Raw genomic sequence first — 19,751 nt, 5'->3', positions numbered from 1 at the left:
GACTGTCGTTTACTGTGCTGTGTCAGATGAAGCCGCCAAACACAGCGGAGGTTACTTCGTCGACTGCCGACCAGCTACTCTGCGTCCTTTCGCAAGAGACGCTGGTGTGGCAAAGAAACTGTGGGAGGCCAGTGAGAGACTGGTGAAACTGGCCTGATGGTGGAGCTGATTCTTAGAGAGTTATTTATGGTCATGTACGTTTTTTTTACGTTTATGTTTTTCATTCACATTTTTGCTGCGTACCATGCATGAGTACATTTTTATTTAATAAAAATATGATTTCATGATTTAACACTTTGGTTGAATAACACATGATTTGACATGGTGGTTATTTCTTAAAACATGTTAAACATAAAATATTAAATATTTTTTTTAACTAGGTGTTTCTGGAGTCAAACATTTGTTTACAATGTCAACGCATTTTATTATGTATGTTTTGTTTTTCACTTAAAAATAAATATTTTTTTAAACAGGTAACAATGCTAAGGCACATTATGTGGAAAGCTTCTGTAAAATATATTAATTAATCAAATAGTACCATCTGCTGGTTAGAAAATTAAATGTCAGTTATTTACTTAAAAGAATAGAAACTGAAACTTAAAGCTGATTTCAACATTGCTGAGACGCCATTACAGGGTGAAGGATCTCCACTGTAAACACAGATCAGAAGGATTGTAACCTGTAATTCAAAGGGACACAGATTTGGTGAGTCTTGCTGTTAATCGGATGATTCACAAATCAGAGGAAATGGCTGAGAAAATTGTTCTTGTTGAAAGTTACCTGAACTGCCATGTGTGTTCAGAGACTTTCAGAGATCCTGTGTCTCTGAGCTGCAGCCACAGCTTCTGTTCAAGCTGCCTGAAGAACTTCTGGGAACAAGCTGAAAACAAAAACTGTCCCATTTGTAAAACAAAGTCCTCAACGGATGAACCAGCAGTGAACTTTGCTCTGAAGGAACTGTCTGACTCGTTTGCTGGGAGACAGAAAGCTGGATCATCTGAGACAGAAAAAGAAGAGAAGAAAGAGGAGGTGGTGTGTGATAAACATCCAGAAGTCCCATATTTGTTCTGTAAGGATGAAGAGAGAGCTGTGTGTCCTGTCTGTGAGTTTTCTCTCCACCAGAGTCACAAGGTCGTTCCTGTAGAACAAGCAGTCAGTGACCTGAAGGACCAGCTGAAATCTGACTTAAAGTCTCTACAGGACAAGAGGGACACATATGAAGAAGTGGAGAAAACATACAATGAAGTGATTCATCACTCCACGAAGCAGCTGTTGTCCACAGAGAGGCAGATCAGAGCAGAGTTCAACAAGCTCCACCAGTTCCTGAAAGAGGAAGAGGAGTCCAGACTGGCAGCTCTGAGGGAGGAAGAGGAGCAGAAGGGGAAGACTATCAGCAGAGAGATGAAGATGATTCAGGAGCACATCTCCTCTCTGTCAGACAGTATCTCTGCTGTTGAAGAAGACCTGCAGAAACACAACGTGCCCTTCCTCAGCAGTTATAAAGCCACTCAGACCAGAGCCAGAGTCCAGTGCTCACTGTCAGATCCACAGCTGGTCTCAGGAGCGCTGATAGATGTGGCCAAACACCTGGGCAACCTGTCCTTCAGAGTCTGGGAGAAGATGAAGGACAAGGTCCACTTCAGTCCTGTCATTCTGGACCCAAACACTGCATGCCCCATTCTCTATCTGTCTGATGATCTGACCAGTGTGAGACGTGGAGACACAATCCAGCAGCTTCCTTACAATCCAGAGAGACACACTAATTCTGCCACTGTTCTGGGCTCTGAGAGCTTCAGCTCAGGGAAACACAGCTGGGAGGTGGAGGTGGGAGACCATCCTGACTGGTATGTAGGTTTGGCTAAAGAGTCAGCTGACAGGAAGGGAGAGCGAATTCATTCACCAGAATATGGAACCTGGTGTTTAACTCATCGCAGTGGAAAATACACTTATGGAGTTGGTGAGACAGTCAGAGTGAAGAAGAGTCTCCAGAGGATCAGAGTCCAGCTGGACTATGACAGGGGGGAGGTGTCCTTCTACGACCCTGAAGACATGACTCACATCTACACTCTCAGAGACACTTTCACTGAGAAACTCTTCCCATGGTTCAGTATTGGATCAGCTGGTGATGCTAAAACTGCTGATATCAAAATCTGTCACACTGAGATTTCTCTGTGATGTTCAGGGAGGGTGGTGAGGTCGAAGTGATTTATTAGGATTTTTATAACAGAAGTGTTTTCTTGTCAGTTAGTTCTTTATAGGAAAGAATCTGTAATTTCAATGTACATGATGAAAATATAGAGATTAAGGTTAAAGAAAAAATCTGATTTGATCTCTTTAAGCAAATTACATGATGGAACACATTCCTTGTTTGTTGTAAAATATATTTCCAAAGCACAGAATGAGAAACTAAAGCATAAATGGAGGCAGAATAAGTTGTGTGAAGCATTCTCGCCAAAATGGTGTTTGTGATGTAAATATGCTGCAAGAACTGGGACGAGTAGATTTACTGTCATAATTATATTTTGACGTTTATCTACAGATTTTTTAAATTTTATTTTCCAAGGACCTACAACCTTAAGTTTACATTAAAAAAAGCAATAATTTTAAATCACATAATCACAAAAAGCCTAATCTTACCTTGTTTACTTTTTACATTTCACAATTGCTTCATTGTGTTTCATAGTAACTGGTGACTTTCATAGATAAACGCTTCAGTTCCTTCATTTGTTTTATGTGCAAACAAATCAGTTTAGCAGTGATGATGCAGAATTACATTCTATTCATTTTATATCATTTTGAGCAAATATTTTCAGAGTCAACATACCAAATAATACAGTTGATAGTGTTGATTTATGGGTATAATTTTCATTCTGTTTAGTTCCACAAGGTGGAGACAAAGTACACTTTTTCTTTTTACAGGCTGGCGAGGATTTTGATTATTTTATTTCCACTTTGTCACATTTTTTACATGGATATTATTGTTTCCTGCACAGTTTCATCAAACCTGACCTTTCTTAAGGGTATTGTAGAAAATGTCTTTTTTACTTATCCTTCAAAATATTTCTAACCATCCCTCTGGGTATCTGGGAGACAATCATAAGTGACTGTGCCTCTTGATATGTTGCTTCATTTAGTAATTGTTCATGTAATTATCTCAGGAATCAGATACACAAATAGAATTATTCAGCACTAAAGAGGCTGCCTGTTATTTTGTGATACTGTAGCATCTTCATTTAAATTCAGATGTTGTGGATACAGATTGCTAATAAATAAAATCCTTTATCGTTATTTCCATGTTTCTTTTACATTCTTCCTTCTGTGCTTTTCTAATTTATTTATTTTCTGTTGGTGTTAACCAAAAGAAAAACTCCACTCAGCTGTTTAGTGACATGTAGAAGTACATACAGGTGGTGAGGGACACTGTGTGCACCAACACTGGTGTGCTGCAGTTAGATATTCCTGTCCTCTGTTAGAAGGTGCAGGTGACTGACTATGATGAAGAAACAAATGACTATCAGTCTTTTCCAACAAAACTGTCCAGGACTTAAATCCACTTTCAGCAGAACATGTGTAATGTTATCTGTAAATATACTCTAAAAATAATAATCAATATATGTAATAAGGAATATTAAAGCTGTAAGGTTTTCTCTCCACATCAACATACTGTAGAATGAGTAGAGTGGAGCAGTGGTGGAAGAAGTATTCAGATCCTTTACTTAAGTAAAAGTACTAATACAACACTGTGAAAATACTCCACTACAAGTTAAAGTCCTGCATTCAGAACCGTACTTAGGTAAAAGTATGTCTCAGCAAAATGCATTTCAAGTAAAAGTACTCATTGTGCAGTAAAATGTTCCACGTCAGTGTTTTACTATTATATTTGATGTTTCTGGATTAATATTCCTGCTACATTAATGTGTATGCTGCATTTTACTGCTGTAGATGTTTAAGGTTGTGTTGATTTTAACTCCTTTATATACTGTTGGGTAGTTTAATCTACAGCAATGCATCATATACTATAAGATCGTCATATGTTTGTTTGTAGCGTCGCTGTCCTAAAAAGTCAACTTTTCATGGTGTCAGAAAAACAGCCCAGTTTTCAGCGTTGTGACGATGCATTTTCCAGCTGATCCAAGAGGCTTTTTAAATAGTCTATTTAGCTTAAGAAGTACTGTAGGAGAAATGTCTCAACCCATAAAGGAACACTTCATCCTTCAGTTTATCACAAACATTCAAAATCAACACATCTGGAGAAACAGTACATGGTTTTCAGGAAGACAAAATTGTAATCTGAAAAGTAACTAAAGCTGTCAGACAAATGTAGTGGAGGAAATAGTGCAATATTTCCCTCTGAGATGTAGTGGACTAGAAGTATAAAGTTGCATGAAATGGAAGTACTCAAGTAAAGAACAAGTACAACAAGAACAAGTTTGTTCTTAAGTACAGTTATTGAGTAAATGCACCACTGGAGTGATGAATAAATATACATGGTGCAGGATAAATGTGCAAGAATGGTAAAACACTGATGCAACAATCATAATCTGGATGTAATAAACAAAGTATCACTGACGTGTCAGTAGAACAGGTTTATTGTCACATGTTCCTGTTGGCTGCAAAATAAAATATGTTGTTAAACTGGTTTAGTGTCAGTCAGCCTCATCAAATGTTCAGTCCTCACTGGAGGACTCAAGAAGAAAACTATCCTTGTTTCTATTTCAGGGTTTTTTAGGAGCTTTAGAAGTTAAATTCTTTATTAAGTAGACAAGAAACAAAAGAAATGTTAAGACTTATAATTTGACTACAGACAAAGACGAATTTGTACTGTAGTGAATGAAGAGAGAAAATGTACCTCTGAAAACACCATCTGCTGGTGACTAATTGACATGGCAGCATTTCCTCCTAATAATTCACCCTGTGACGGAGGTGAGTGAAGATGAAAGAAGATTTTTGACATTGTTGAGCAGAGCTCAGACGCCATCACAGGGTGCCTGTGTGCAAACACTGCATGCCCCATTCTCTATCTGTCTGATGATCTGACCAGTGTGAGATGTGGAGACACAATCCAGCAGCTTCCTGACAACCCAGAGAGATTCACTAAGTATGTCACTGTTCTGGGCTCTGAGGGCTTCAGCTCAGGGAAACACAGCTGGGAGGTGGAGGTGGGAGACCATCCTGTCTGGAATGTAGGTTTGACTAAAGAGTCAGCTGACAGGAAGGGAGAGCTATATGCCACACCAAAATATGGAATCTGGTGTTTATTGCATCATAGTGGAAAATACACTAATGGTCTTTGTGAGCCAGTCAGAGTGAAGAAGAGTCTCCAGAGGATCAGAGTCCAGCTGGACTATGACAGGGGGGAGGTGTCCTTCTACGACCCTGAAGACATGACTCACATCTACACTCTCAGAGACACTTTCACTGAGAAACTCTTCCCATGGTTCAGTATTGGATCAGCTGGTGATGCTAAAACTGCTGATATCAAAATCTGTTAAACTGAGATTCTCTGTGATGTTCAGGGAGGGTGGTGAGGTCAAAGTGATTTATTAGGATTTTTATAACGGAGGTGTTTTCTTGTCAGTTAGAGATAATTCCAGTTAGTTCTTTATCGAAGGGAATCTGTCATTTGAAAGTACATGAAGAAGATGTAGAGATCCAGATTAAAGAAAAAATTATAATTTGTCATTGCTATTGGTGCATTTCATTTAGTTAAGAAAGTAAAAAGCATCTGGAAACAGTTGCTGATATAAGATGAATAAAGGAGAATGATTTTGTTCCCCAAAATCTCTGAGGAAAACAATCATGTATCAACATCATGATGTCGAACTGTAATCATTTTGGTCATAACTGTGATCAATAATTATAATGGGAGCTTTTCTTATCCCACAGTGATAAACTGCTGTTGTCTCTGACTGCATTGTCTGATAGATTTAGAGACACTAAAGTCAACTTATTGTGCAGCTACATTAGAAGCATCAATGTGGCCTCCATCTGAGTGTGTTGGTGCTTTACTTTGTGTGACTGCGCCCCCTGCTGGAGCTCATTCACTCTCTGAACTGCCTCTCATCTGTCAGTTGGACTCAAAGTGCTGTACTATGGAGGTACCAACCTGCCAAGATAAAAAAAACAAATAAATAAATGACTCGATAAATACATAAGTATGCCATTAAATGTACCAAAAATATTAAAAATAGATGTAGGCATTGTTTAATTGATAAAATGTGATATAAAACGATATTTGCTTCTTTATTTATTTATCATTGTATTAATTCCCCTACATGCTCTTTAATTGCATTTTTATTAACTTTTCCACTTCTTTATTTATTTTAAATTAATTTTCAATAATATTTTTGAATTCTTTTTTTAATTAATTAATTAATTATTATATTGTATGTATTTAAGACATCAATATTTCTTTATTTATCAAGTAATTAATTTTTTTATTTTGTCCTGTTTTGTCCTCCATACTTTTCCTCAAAGTGACATGCAGGCGAAGTGAAGCAACACTCACTCTTGGTGCTGATGGTCAACAAGCGCTCCTCATGTTCTCTGAGCTATGTACAAAAGGCAGCCATCCTGCACTGACAACACAGAGCCCCATAGCAAAGCATGCGAGATCATCTTCATCACATGTGAGGATTTAATGCTTTTCTCTGTTTTATATCAACTAGTCTAGTGCCCGTTGAAAACATGTCTGTTCTGAACGGGCTGAATGCTCGGCCTGTGGCGTTGCTGCTTGCAGCTTTCTCAAGAAGAGCTCATACAAACAACTTCACACTCGACTTTGCGCTTCCTTGTGTCCTGAGCAGTACACCTGCCATGACATACACTGTGTGCACAATTATTAGGCAAGTGAGTATTTTGACCCTATCATAATTTGTATGCATATTTTCCAACTCCAAGCTGTATAAACTTGAATGCTTATTGGATTTACGCTTATCAGGTGATGTGTATTTGTGTAATGAGGGAGGGTGTGGCCTAAGGAGATCAATACCCTATATCAAGGTGTGCATAATTATTTGGCAGCTTCTTTTCCTCAGCTAAAATGGGCCAAAAAAAAGATTTAACTGACTCTGAAAAGTCAAAAATTGTAAAAAGTCTTTCAGAGGGATGCAGCACTCTTGAAATTGCTAAGATATTGGGGCGTGATCACAGAACCATTAAACGTTTTGTTGCAAATAGTCAACAGGGTCGCAAGAAAAGTGTTGAGAAAAAAAGACGCAAATTAACTGCCAAAGATTTGAGAAGAATCAAACATGAAGTTACCAGGAACCCATTATCCTCCAGTGCTGTCATATTCCAGAACTGCAACCTACCTGGAGAGCCCAGAAGTACAAGGTGTTCAGTGCTCAGAGATATGGCCACGGTAAGGAAGGCTGAAACCCGACCACCACTGAACAAGACACATAAGTTGAAACGTCAAGACTGGGCCAAGAAATATCTGAAGACAGATTTTTCAAAGGTTGTATGGACTGATGAGATGAGAGTGACTCTTGACGGACCAGATGGATGGGCCCGTGGATGGGCCCGTAGCTGGATCAGTAACGGGCACAGAGCTCCACTTCGACTCAGACGCCAGCAAAGTGGAGGTGAGGTACTGGTATGGGCTGGTATTATTAAAGATGAGCTAGTTGGACCTTTTCAGGTTGAAGATGGACTCAAAATCAACTCCCAAACCTACTGCCAGTCTTTAGAAGACACTTTCTTCAAGCAGTTGTACAGGACAAAGTCTGCATCTTTCAAGAAGACCATGATTTTTATGCAGGACAATGCTCCATCGCATGCATCGAAGTACTCCACTGCGTGGCTAGCCAGTAAAGGCCTTAATGATGAAAGAATAATGACATGGCCCCCTTCCTCACCTGACCTAAACCCTATTGAGAACTTGTGGGCCCTTCTTAAACGGGAGATTTACGGTGAAGGAAAACAGTACACCTCTCTGAACAGTGTCTGGGAGGCTGTGGTTGCTGCTGCATAAAAAGTTGATCGTCAACAGATTAGGGAACTGACAGACTCCATGAATGGAAGGCTTATGACTGTTATTCAAAAGAAGGGGGTCTATATTGGTCACGGATATTTTTTTTGAAATGTCAGAAATGTTTATTTGTAAATTTTGAGTTGTTTGTTTATTATTCTCACTTTAACTGATGAAAATAAACAAGTGAGATGGGAAAATGTTTGTTTTTCATTTAGTTGCATAATAATTCTGCACACTAATAGTTGCCCAATAATTGTGCACACATAGATATTCTCCTAAGAAAGCCAAAACCTCACTTTTACTTTCTTAAATATTCAGGTTTGAGGTTTATTAACATTTTGGATTGTATCAAAAATACAACTTGCCTAATAATTGTGCACACAGTGTAGTTGCATCACACACCCAAGTTTACCAACTACTAACAGTCAGAAACACCAGTGATAAACACTCTGGTTCACGAAGAAAAAACAGCCAGGAGCAGACTTTACTTTTAGACAACTGCCAGGGGCCTCCAATTTCCAAGGAAATTCACTTAGTTACATTCCACCACTGGAGAAGTGAATAAATGAACATGGTGCAGGATAAACATGTGAAAATGGTAAAACACTGATGCAACAATCACAATCTGGTGCAAAAGGCAACCTTGGACAAATAAATATGACCAACAAATTCTGAATATTTACAACACAAATTGATCCAGTATTTAAGAGTATAATAGCAAAGTAACACGACCACACAGACTGAGGAATGTACCATGCCTTGTGCTGCCTTGAGGTCTCCAGTGCTAGCTTTAAATAGTGCTAACTGTGAGATGGATTCACTTTATGTTTAGCAATAACTGCAATGTTTGGGACATAACCATACAACCATTTAACCAGCCAACTTACAGTTTCATGCACGCATACATACACATGTACACAAAGAAAAGACCCTCCTCCGCGACAAGCTAGTATGAAATGGTTGATAGCAATGGATTCCTTGTGTTTTTATAGTTTCATATGATACCAGTATCTTCACTCTAGCTTTAAAACTGATACCATACAACTTAAAAATCACAAGTTGCGTTAGCGGAGTTAAAACAAATTTGCGTTAATACGTTATTATTGTGTTAACTTTTACAGATATACGTAAATCAAGATATAAAATGACTAATCCAGAGCTAGTAGAGTTGAATCATATCGCCCACCTTGAACATACAGTGTGTATATTCCTCACACTACATATATCTCTCCTAATATCTCTGCTTCCATGTGTCGCTCCAGGTTTTGTCCAAAGCGGTTGGACGTGCCACTACTCCATCCTGTTCCGGATGCTGATGCAGGTGATCATGTGGATGTGTTTTGTGCCGTGTGAGATTGGAGCTCAGACTGTCGTCTACTGTGCTGTGTCAGATGAAACTGCCAAACACAGCGGAGGTTACTTCGTCGACTGCCGACCAGCTACTCTGCGTCCTTTCGCAAGAGACGCTGGTGTGGCAAAGAAACTGTGGGAGGCCAGTGAGAGACTGGTGAAACTGGCCTGATGGTGGAGCTGATTCTTAGAGAGTTATTTATGGTTATGTACGTTTTTTTTATGTTTATGTTTTTCATTCACATTTTTGCTGCGTACCATGCATGTGTACATTTTTATTTAATAAAAATATGATTTAATGATTTAACACTTTGGTTTAATAACACATGATTTGACATGGTGGTTATTTCTTTAAACATGTTAAACATAAAATATTAAATTTGTGTTTAACTAGGTATTTCTGGAGTCAAACATTTGTTTACAATGTCAACGCATTTTATTATGCAAGTTTTGTTTTTCACTTAAAAATAAATATTTTTTTAAACGGGTAACAATGCTAAGGCACATTATGTGGAAAGTTTCTGTAAAATATGTTAATTAATCAAATATCACCATCTGCTGGTTAAAAAATTAAATGTCAGTTATTACCTTAAAAGAATAGAAAGTGAAACTCAAAGCTGATTTCAACATTGCTGAGCGGAGCTGAGACGCCAGGGTGAAGGATCTCCACTATAAACACAGATCAGAAGGATTGTAATTCAAAGGGACACAGATTTGGTGAGTCTTGCTGTTTATCGGATGATTCACAAACAGAGGAAATGGCTGAGAAAATTGCTCTTCTTGAACGTTTCCTGAACTGCCACGTGTGTTCAGAGACTTTCAGAGATCCTGTGTCTCTGAGCTGCAGCCACAGCTTCTGTTCAAGATGCCTGACGAAATTCTGGGAACAAGCTGAAAACAAAAACTGTCCCATTTGTAAAACAAAGTCCTCAAAGTGTTTTTCACAAGTGAACTTTGCACTGAAGGAACTGTCTGACTCGTTTGCTGGGAGACAGAAAGCTGGATCATCTGAGCCAGAAAAAAAGAAGAAGAAGGTGGAGGTAGTGTGTGATAAACATCCGGAGGTCCCATATTTGTTCTGTAAGGATGAAGACAAAGCTTTGTGTCCTGTCTGTGAGTTTTCTCTCCACCAGAGTCACAAGGTGGTTCCTGTAGAACAAGCAGTCAGTGACCTGAAGGACCAGCTGAAATCTGACTTAAAGTCTCTACAGGACAAGAGGGACAAACACAAACAAGCAGAGAAAACATACCATGAAATAGTTAAACACTCCAAGAAGCAGCTGTTGTCCACAGAGAGGCAGATCAGAGCAGAGTTCAACAAGCTCCACCAGTTCCTGAAAGAGGAAGAGGAGTCCAGACTGGCAGCTCTGAGAGAGGAAGAGGAGCAGAAGGGGAAGACTATCAGCAGAGAGATGAAGATGATTCAGGAGCACATCTCCTCTCTGTCAGACAGTATCTCTGCTGTTGAAGAAGACCTGCAGAAACACAACGTGCCCTTCCTCAGCAGTTATAAAGCCACTCAGACCAGAGCCAGAGTCCAGTGCTCACTGTCAGATCCACAGCTGGTCTCAGGAGCGCTGATAGATGTGGCCAAACACCTGGGCAACCTGTCCTTCAGAGTCTGGGAGAAGATGAAGGACAAGGTCCATTTCAGTCCTGTCATTCTGGACCCAAACACTGCAAACCGCTATCTCTATCTGTCTGATGATCTGACCAGTGTGAGACGTGGAGACACAATCCAGCAGCTTCCTGACAATCCAGAGAGAATCACTAAGTATGTCACTGTTCTGGGCTCTGAGGGCTTCAGCTCAGGGAAACACAGCTGGGAGGTGGAGGTGGGAGACCATCCTGTCTGGAATGTAGGTTTGACTAAAGAGTCAGTTGACAGGAAGGAGAAGAGAGACGCTTCAACAAAATATGGAATCTGGTGTTTAGTTCATCGCAGTGAAAAATACACTAATGGTCTTGGTAAGACAGTCAGAGTGAAGAAGAGTCTCCAGAGGATCAGAGTCCAGCTGGACTATGACAGGGGGGAGGTGTCCTTCTCCGACCCTGAAGACATGACTCACATCTACACTTACAGAGACACTTTCACTGAGAAACTCTTCCCATATTTTAATATTGGACCGGCTGGTGATGCTAAAACTGTTGATATCAAAATCTGTCAAACTGAGATTTCTCTGTGATGTTCAGGGAGGGTGGTGAGGTCAAAGTGATTTATTAGGATTTTTATAACGGAGGTGTTTTCTTGTCAGTTAGTTCTTTATGGTAGAGAATTGTGTAATTTCAAAGCACATGAAGAAAATATAGAGATTAAGGTTAAAGAAAAAAAATCAGATTTGATCTCTTTAAGCAAATTACATGATGGAACACATTCCTTGTTTGTTGTAAAATATATTTCCAAATCACAGAATGAGAAACTAAAGCATAAATGGAGGCAGAATAAGTTGTGTGAAGCATTCTCGCCAAAATGGTGTTTGTGATGTAAATATGCTGCAAGAACTGGGACGAGTAGATTTACTGTCATCATTATATTTCTACATTTATCTACAGATTTTTTATTTTATGTTCCAAGGACCTACAACCTTAAATTTACTTTAAAAGAAAACTATAATTTTAAATTACATAATCACAAAAAACCTAATTTTACCTTGTTTATTTTTTACATTTCACAATTGCTTCATTGTGTTTCATAGTAACTGGTTACTTTCATAGATAAACGCTTCAGTTCCTTCACTTGTTTTATGTGTAAACAAATCAGTTTAGCAGTGATGATGCAGAATTACATTCTATTCATTTATATCATTTTGAACAAATATTTTCAGAGTCAACATACCAAATAATACAGTTGATAGTGTTGATTTATGGGTATAATGTTCATTCTGTTTAGTTCCACAAGGTGGAGACAAAGTACACTTTTTTTTTTTTACAGGCTGGCGAGGATTTTGATCATTTTATTTCCACTTTGTCACATTTTTTACATGGATATTATTGTTTGCTGCACAGATTCATCAAAACCTGACCTTTCTTAAGGGTCTTGTAGAAAATGTCTTTTTTACTTATCCTTCAAAATATTTCTAACTATCCCTCTGGGTATCTGGGAGACAATCATAAGTGACTGTGCCTCTTGATATGTTGCTTCATTCAGTAATTGTTTATGTAATTATCTCAAAAATCAGATACACAAATAGAATTATTCAGCACTAAAGAGGCTGCCTGTTAGTTTGTGATACTGTAGCATCTTCATTTAAATTCTGATGTTGTGGATACAGATTGCTAATAAATAAAATCCTTTATCATTATTTCCATGTTTCTTTTACATTCTTCCTTCTGTGCTTTTCTAATTTTTTTATTTTCTGTTGGTGTTAACCAAAAGAAAAACTCCACTCAGCTGTTTAGTGACATGTAGAAGTACATACAGGTGGTGAGCGACACTGTGTGCACCAACACTGGTGTGCTGCAGTTAGATATTCCTGTCCTCTGTTAGAAGGTGCAGGTGACTGACTATGATGAAGAAACAAATGACTATCAGTCTTTTCCAACAAAACTGTCCAGGACTTAAATCCACTTTCAGCAGAACATGTGTAATGTTATCTGTAAATATACTCTAAAAATAATAATCAATATATGTAATAAGGAATATTAAAGCTGTAAGGTTTTCTCTCCACATCAACATACTGTAGAATGAGTAGAGTGGAGCAGTGGTGGAAGAAGTATTCAGAGCCTTTACTTAAGTAAAAGTACTAATACAACACTGTGAAAATACTCCACTACAAGTTAAAGTCCTGTATTCAGAACCGTACTTAGGTAAAAGTATGTATCAGCAAAATGTACTTCAAGTAAAAGTACTCATTGTGCAGTAAAATGTTCCCGTCAGTGTTTTACTATTATATCTGATGTTTCTGTATTAATATTCCTGTTACATTAATGTGTATGATGCATTTTACTGCTGTAGATGTTTAAGGTTGTGTTGATTTTAACTCCTTTATATACTGGTGGGTAGTTTAATCTGCAGCAATGCATCATATAAGATCGTCATATGTTTGTTTGTAGCGTCGCTGTCCTAAAAAGTCAACTTTTCATGTTGTCAGAAAAACAGCCCAGTTTTCAGCGTTGTGACGATGCATTTACCAGCTGATCCAAGAGGCTTTTTAAATACTGTAATACAGTGGTTCTCAAACTTTTCTCACCATGTACCACCTCAGAAAATATTTGGCTCTCCAAGGACCACCATTATGACCGATGTTAAAATACAGTAGCGTAGGCCTACCATATATGGCACTTAAACTCTCACACAACTCTCGTACTACTCAAGGGGAAGCCTGTCACACTAGGCCTGCACCATATGAGGAACATCTGCAATGTGCAGTAACACTGTTCAATATTGTGATGACGATATGACTTGCGATAAATATTCAAATATTGAAGTGTGCATATATTAGCTATACATATACATATACTCTATTTGTACTATAACTGGGCTAAATGTTGTTTCTAGAGCAGCAACAGTAATGTCTACAGCAGTAAAGTCACCATATAAACTCCTTAATATCTCACTGGAGACAAATCTAACATGTTAATAAAATAAATCATATTCCTGACATGAAAATACTAAGTGAAGTTTATAAAGACTGAAGAACACAGACATCAGTCAGTATCAGTCCTTCCTCTGTCCTCTGTCCTCTCTCCTCCTGTCCTCCTGTCCTCCTGTCCTCTGCCCTGCTGTCCTCGGCCCTCCTGTCCTCTGTTCTCCTGTCCTCTGCCCTCCTGTCCTCTGTCCTCTGTCCTCCTGTCCTCTGTCCTCCTGTCCTCTGTCCTCTGACCTCTGTCCTCCTGTCCTCTGTCCTCTCTCCTCCTTCCTCTGTCCTCCTGTCCTCTGTCCTCCTGTCCTCCTCCCTCTGTCCTCTGTACTCCTGTCTTCCTGTCCTCTGCCCTCTGTCCTCCTGTCTTCCTCCCTCTGTCTTCTGTCCTCCTGTCCTCTGCCCTCCTGTCCTCTGTCCTCTGTCCTGCTGTCCTCTGACCTCTGTCCTCCTGTCCTCTGTCATCCTCCCTCTGTCCTCTGACCTCTGTCCTCCTGTCCTCCTGTCCTCTGTCCTCTGTCATCCTCCCTCTGTCCTCTGTCCTCCTCCCTCTGTCCTCCTGTCCTCCTGTCCTCCTGTCCTCTATCCTCCTGTCCTCCTGTCCTCCTGTCCTCTGTCCTCTGTCCTCCTCCCTCTGTCCTCTGCTGCAGTAACACTAGGTCTGATAGAGTGAAGAGGATCTGTTTGGTTTCAGTCAGCTGATGAGTTAACTAGTGAGAGATGTGACAAACTGACCTAAACAGTGAGACTACACAGCCTACTGCAGCTTTAGCTTCAGCTGGTGTAGCCGAGGGTTTATGAGGGTTTATTTGGGTTTATGATACTTTATGAAGATGATAAATTAATAACACACAGAGGCTCACAGTCTGCAGCGCATCACCGATTCACGTCTTCCGGTCCTTCACAATAAACTCCCCTGACACTGATACACTGGATCACTGCTGACCAGGGAACTGAAGTCAGTCACAACTCAACTCAATAACTTACACGTGTTTACAGTCAGCTGTCAGCCGTCGAGCTAACTGTGTCTGTCTATAGAGAGACTGCAGACAGAGCAGATTGAAACGCTGCTGTATTCCTCCATGTTTAACAGTCTCATCATGTTTATGCTTGTTGAACAGGTGTCATAGTAACGTGTCTTGGCTTTACACATGCAAAGTTTTATTGAACTCACAGTAACGAGTAGTTGTAGCCGTCTCTGATCAGCAGAGGAGAAGTGTTAACCATCCCTAAATATAATGATTGTTCTTATTCATCGTGTTCCAGACAGCCTTTTGAGATGTGTTTATCGCTCATGTTCATATGATGACGATGAAAAATACGATTTATGGGTCAGCCCTATTTCTTATTGATTTTAAAAAATATATTTTAAGGATTCCTCCTTGTACCACTACAGAGAGCTCCCGTACCACCAGTGGTACACGTACCACAGTTTGAGAACCACTGCATTAGATAATGCCTCATTTATAAATGTAAACATAACATTTCAGCAAACTTGTAATACAAAAAATAATTACCTTAATATAAATAATCAGCTGTGGAAGCTTCATGTCGATATCTATCAGTTACATTTTTTAACCTATCCACCTGTAGTGTCTCTCGACAGAGAATCTCTTTTTTGTTGACCTCCAGTGGTGAAAGTTGATGTTGAATTTGTGATGAAGCAGATGGATTATAGTTACTCTCTCTCTGTCCTACTGTCTTACTGTCTTACTGTCCTCCTGTCCTCTGCCCTCATGTCCTCTGTCCTCCTCCCTCCATCCTCTGCCCTCCTGTCCTCTGTCCCTCTGTCCTCCTGTCCTCTGCCCTCCTGTCCTCTGCCCTCCGTCCTCCTGTCCTCATGTCTTCTGCCCTGCTGTCCTCTGCCCTCATGTCCTCTGTCCTCCTGTCCTCTGCCCTCCTGTCCTCCTGTCCTCCGTCCTCTGTCCTCTGTCCTCCTCCAACTGTCCTCCTGTCCTCTGTCCTCCTCCCTCCTCCCTCCATCCTCTGCCCTCCTGTCCTCTGTCCCTCTGTCCTCCCGTCCTCCTGTCCTCTGCCCTCCTGTCCTCTGCCCTCTGTCCTCCTGTCCTCATGTCTTCTGCCCTGCTGTCCTCTGCCCTCATGTCCTCTGTCCTCCTGTCCTCCTGTCCTCTGCCCTCCTGTCCTCCTGTCCTCCTGTCCTCTGTCCTGCTGTCCTCTGTCCTCCTGTCCTCTGTCCTCCTGTCCTCCTGTCCTCTGCCCTCTGTCCTCCTGTCCTCATGTCCTCTGCCCTGCTGTCCTCCGTCCTCCTGTCCTCCTCCCTCTGTCCTCTGTCCTCCTGTCCTCCTCCCTCTGTCCGTCCTCTGTCCTCCTCCCTCTGTCCTCTGTCCTCCTCCCTCTGTCCTCCTGTCCTCTGTCCTCCTCCCTCTGTCCTTCTGTCCTCTGCCCTCCTGTCGTCTTGTCCTCTGTCCTCCTATCCTCTGTCCTCCAGTCCTCTTGTCCTCTGTCCTCCTATCCTCTGTCCTCCAGTCCTCTTGTCCTCTGTCCTCCTGTCCTCTTTCCTCCTCCCTCTGTCCTAAAAAGTGTGATATTTAGTGTGCATGGACAAAGTAGTCACCTAAATGATGACGTAAACAAATATTTCCAGTATTTGCATGTTGGATGTTGCAGAAGAACTGTTCTGATTCAGCTCCATTTTCCAGTAGGACTTATACCTTCTTGCTTTTCGGCTTTTTTCAGATACTGGATGACTGACGGCTTTCATATTGTATTTTCCACATTTTATATTTATATACAGTACAGTACATTTTCACAGATTGGCCTTCACACATTCAGTTACAGTTGTGTGTGGACATAAATTCCCTTTCTTTTTCTCCACAAGGGGGCAACAAAGCCTGCACCTTTCCCTGCAGGCTGCCCAGCATGTTCAACAGAAGTCAGTTTATTTCCACCAACTGTCTGTTTGTGAGTAAAACTTAATGTAAAAAAATAAAAAAAACTGTGCATATAAAGTGCTGTGAAGTAAATCAACTTTAATGTTGTTGGTTGTTTCTTCATGCATCATTATTACCTGATTATCCCTGAAAAGAAATACTGTAACTAGGTTATATATGATTATGATCTGGCACAATCGTACATACCTTAAGAAAGAACAGCTATTTAGTTTAGGCCTTCCAAGGTATTGGAAGCTGTGAGCTGTGTTCTGCGCTCTCCGAGTGACATTCTAGTTTACAGTAGTTTTGAGGGTTTTTTCAATGAAAATAAATAAAGTGAAAATCAGATTAAAACATTTCTAAAGTTGTTGATCTTCAGGACAGTCACTTAATATTCGTGTGACCCTAAAAAGAAACTTCTTCCAACTTCTATGGAGAAACAAAACACTGCACATCACAAGGAGGTATAAATGTTTGAGCTCAAAGGTCCTGCAATAATAATAAAAAAAAAAAAAAAGAACAAAGTCCAAAGATAGTGGGGTCTGTAATCAGTCATGAACAGGAGCACTGATCAAATATATGGTATGTAAAAGAGGCACATACATATAATGTACACATATAATGAATACATGAAACATCAGATGCAACATTTTGGAGGGATAAAAATGTTCTGCAGTGTTTATTTCTCACACAAGAGGGAAACAGACGGGTTAAAGGATGAACTTGAAAGTTTTCCAGGTTCTGAAGTACAGGTTGCAACGTAATCTGTTATCTGCTGGTAATAAAAGACAGATGACTGCATTTACTACCGTTATTGATTAACTAATGAAAGAGGTTGGTGAAGTTGTAAGCACATTCTGGCATTGTTGAACAGAGAAACAACTCCATTACACTGGGAGAGATCTCTATCGAACAATGCACATCATATTCGATAAGGTCGTCATATGTTTGTTTGTAGCGTCGCTGTCCTAAAAAGCCAACTTTCCATGGTGTCAGAAAAACAGCCCAGTTGTCAGCGTTGTGACGATGCATTTTCCAGCTGATCCAAGAGGCTTTTTAAATAGTCTATTTAGCTTAACAAGTACTGTAGGAGAAATGTCTCAACCCATAAAGGAACATTTCATCCTTCAGTTTATTACAAACATTCAAAACCAACACATCTGGAGATACAGTACATGGTTTTCAGGAAGACAAACTGTAATCTGAAAAGTAACTAAAGCTGTCAGACAAATGTAGTGGAGGAATTAGTACAGTATTTCCCTCTGAGATGTAGTGGACTAGAAGTATAAAGTTGCATGAAATGGAAGTACTCAAGTAAAGAACAAGTACAACAAGAACAAGTTTGTACTTAAGTACAGTAATTGAGCAAATTTACCACTGGAGTGATGAATAAATATACATGGTGCAGGATACATATGCGAGAATGGTAAAACACTGATGCAACAATCACAATCTGGTGCAAAAGTGCTGATTAGTTATAACACAAATTGATCCAGTATTTAAGAGTATAGTAGCAAAGTAACACGACCACACAGACTGAGGAATGTACCATGCCTTGTGCTGCCTTGAGGTCTCAAGTGCTAGCTTTAAATAGTGCTAACTGTGAGATGGATTCACTTTATGTTTAGCAATAACTGCAATGTTTGGGACATAACCATACAACCATTTAACCAGCCAACTTACAGTTTCATGCACGCATACATACACATGTCCACAGAGAAAAGACCCCCTGACCTGTCAGTAGTCAGCTCAACACTGTGGATGCTCACCTCTCTGACCTCTGTGACCTCTGTGAGATGTCTCCTTTCCAAATGAATCACCCGGAGCTTGTCAGGCTTGTGGTAACAGCTTGTTTATTCCACATCTGCATTTATGACAAAGGACACAGAGTAGAAAGGGTCATCTCTTTTGGACAAACAGCACATGTCTAGTAGTAAATCCTCTGTTGCTTTGACATTACAGTACGGTTACATTTTTTAAAATTTATACTCTGCACAATACATTGACACAATGGTCGTATAGTGGGTTTATATTAATGTAAATAAAATAAATGAAACAAACAGAAACCGTCCCTCTCTTAAATTTCATACAGAAAATATATACAGCTTTCTCATACGGGACTGTTACCTTTTTTTTAAATATTTAACATTTTTTAATAGCAATTATGTAACTTAATTACATTACAAAACACAGACAGTAACGTTACACCATAGAAAATACCTAATCAGCATGTTTAAAATATTGCCACACTCTATAAAGCGACATACTATAACATACCTGCTGTGGATAAACAGAGCATGCTCTGTCTGATCATCAACCAAATATCTGCTGCCTGAAAAGTGACGGTGGACAAATGGTGAGTAGTGAGTGATTCAATGACAATAATTCATGTGGTACTTACAGTAGAAAGGTGTTGTACAGTCAGTGGTGGAAGAAGTACTCAGATCTTTTACTTGAGTAAAAGTAGCAACACCACAGTGTAGAGATAGTGTTACAAATAAAAGTCAAAACTTTACAAAAGTAAAAGTACAAAAGTATTGACATCAAAATAGACCTAAAGTACCAAAAGTAGAAGTATTCATTCCCCTAAATGGTTCATTTTGAGAATGATGTATGTTATTGGATTATAATTATTGATGCATTATTTGTTCATCACTTTAATGTTGCAGCTGGTTAACATGAAGCTCATTTTAATTGCTTTATATACTGCTGGGTAGCTTGTGAATTTCCCCGGGGCTCAATAAAGTCTTATTTCATCGTTACCTATAATAATACATCATAATCTATTTGTTGATTGTATTTTATACATGGTATGAAGTCAATTTAGTGAGGTAAAAAGTACAATATTTGCCTCTGACTTGTTGTATAATATTTTAGTAAATGTACTTAGTTACTTTACTCCACTGTGTACAGTACATTAACAGTCTGTGCAGCTTTTGTCTCAGAGTCGGCAGC

The 19,751-nt window shown here is 39.6% G+C and overlaps 3 protein-coding genes across 3 annotated transcripts; all 3 read left to right on the top strand.

Moving 5' to 3' along the window:
• Positions 1-27: 27 nt before the first annotated feature.
• LOC141769643 (zinc-binding protein A33-like) lies at positions 28-6,607 on the top strand. Its single transcript, XM_074638936.1, has 2 exons — positions 28-2,187; positions 5,530-6,607. Exon 1 carries the CDS (start codon positions 727-729, stop codon positions 2,173-2,175), a length of 1,449 nt encoding a protein of 482 aa, XP_074495037.1. The 5' UTR covers positions 28-726; the 3' UTR covers positions 2,176-2,187; positions 5,530-6,607.
• Positions 4,488-5,531, top strand: LOC141770148 (zinc-binding protein A33-like). Its single transcript, XM_074639809.1, has 2 exons — positions 4,488-4,514; positions 4,965-5,531. Exons 1-2 carry the CDS (start codon positions 4,488-4,490, stop codon positions 5,490-5,492), a joined length of 555 nt encoding a protein of 184 aa, XP_074495910.1. The 3' UTR covers positions 5,493-5,531.
• A 3,425-nt stretch (positions 6,608-10,032) lies between the features above and the next one.
• On the top strand, positions 10,033-12,574 carry LOC141769646 (zinc-binding protein A33-like). The gene has a single exon (XM_074638939.1). It carries the CDS (start codon positions 10,084-10,086, stop codon positions 11,509-11,511), a length of 1,428 nt encoding a protein of 475 aa, XP_074495040.1. The 5' UTR covers positions 10,033-10,083; the 3' UTR covers positions 11,512-12,574.
• Positions 12,575-19,751: the final 7,177 nt, after the last annotated feature.

The sequence above is a fragment of the Sebastes fasciatus genome, chromosome 6 (genome assembly GCF_043250625.1).
Source record: "Sebastes fasciatus isolate fSebFas1 chromosome 6, fSebFas1.pri, whole genome shotgun sequence".
Classification (NCBI taxonomy): domain Eukaryota; kingdom Metazoa; phylum Chordata; class Actinopteri; order Perciformes; family Sebastidae; genus Sebastes; species Sebastes fasciatus.
Note: the sequence above shows the minus strand (reverse complement) of the source record. Positions and strands in the feature narration are given on the sequence as shown.

What these genes read in the sequence shown, in the direction of transcription:
- LOC141769643 (XM_074638936.1), top strand. Translation starts at nt 727, where the DNA reads ATGATTCACAAATCAGAGGAAATGGCTGAGAAAATTGTTCTTGTTGAA.
- LOC141770148 (XM_074639809.1), top strand. Translation starts at nt 4,488, where the DNA reads ATGGTGCAGGATAAATGTGCAAGAATG. An exon ending in AGGATAAATGTGCAAGAATG is followed by an intron (nt 4,515 to 4,964) that starts GTAAAACACTGA and finishes ATTGTTGAGCAG; the next exon opens with AGCTCAGACGCCATCACAGG.
- LOC141769646 (XM_074638939.1), top strand. Translation starts at nt 10,084, where the DNA reads ATGGCTGAGAAAATTGCTCTTCTTGAACGTTTCCTGAACTGCCACGTG.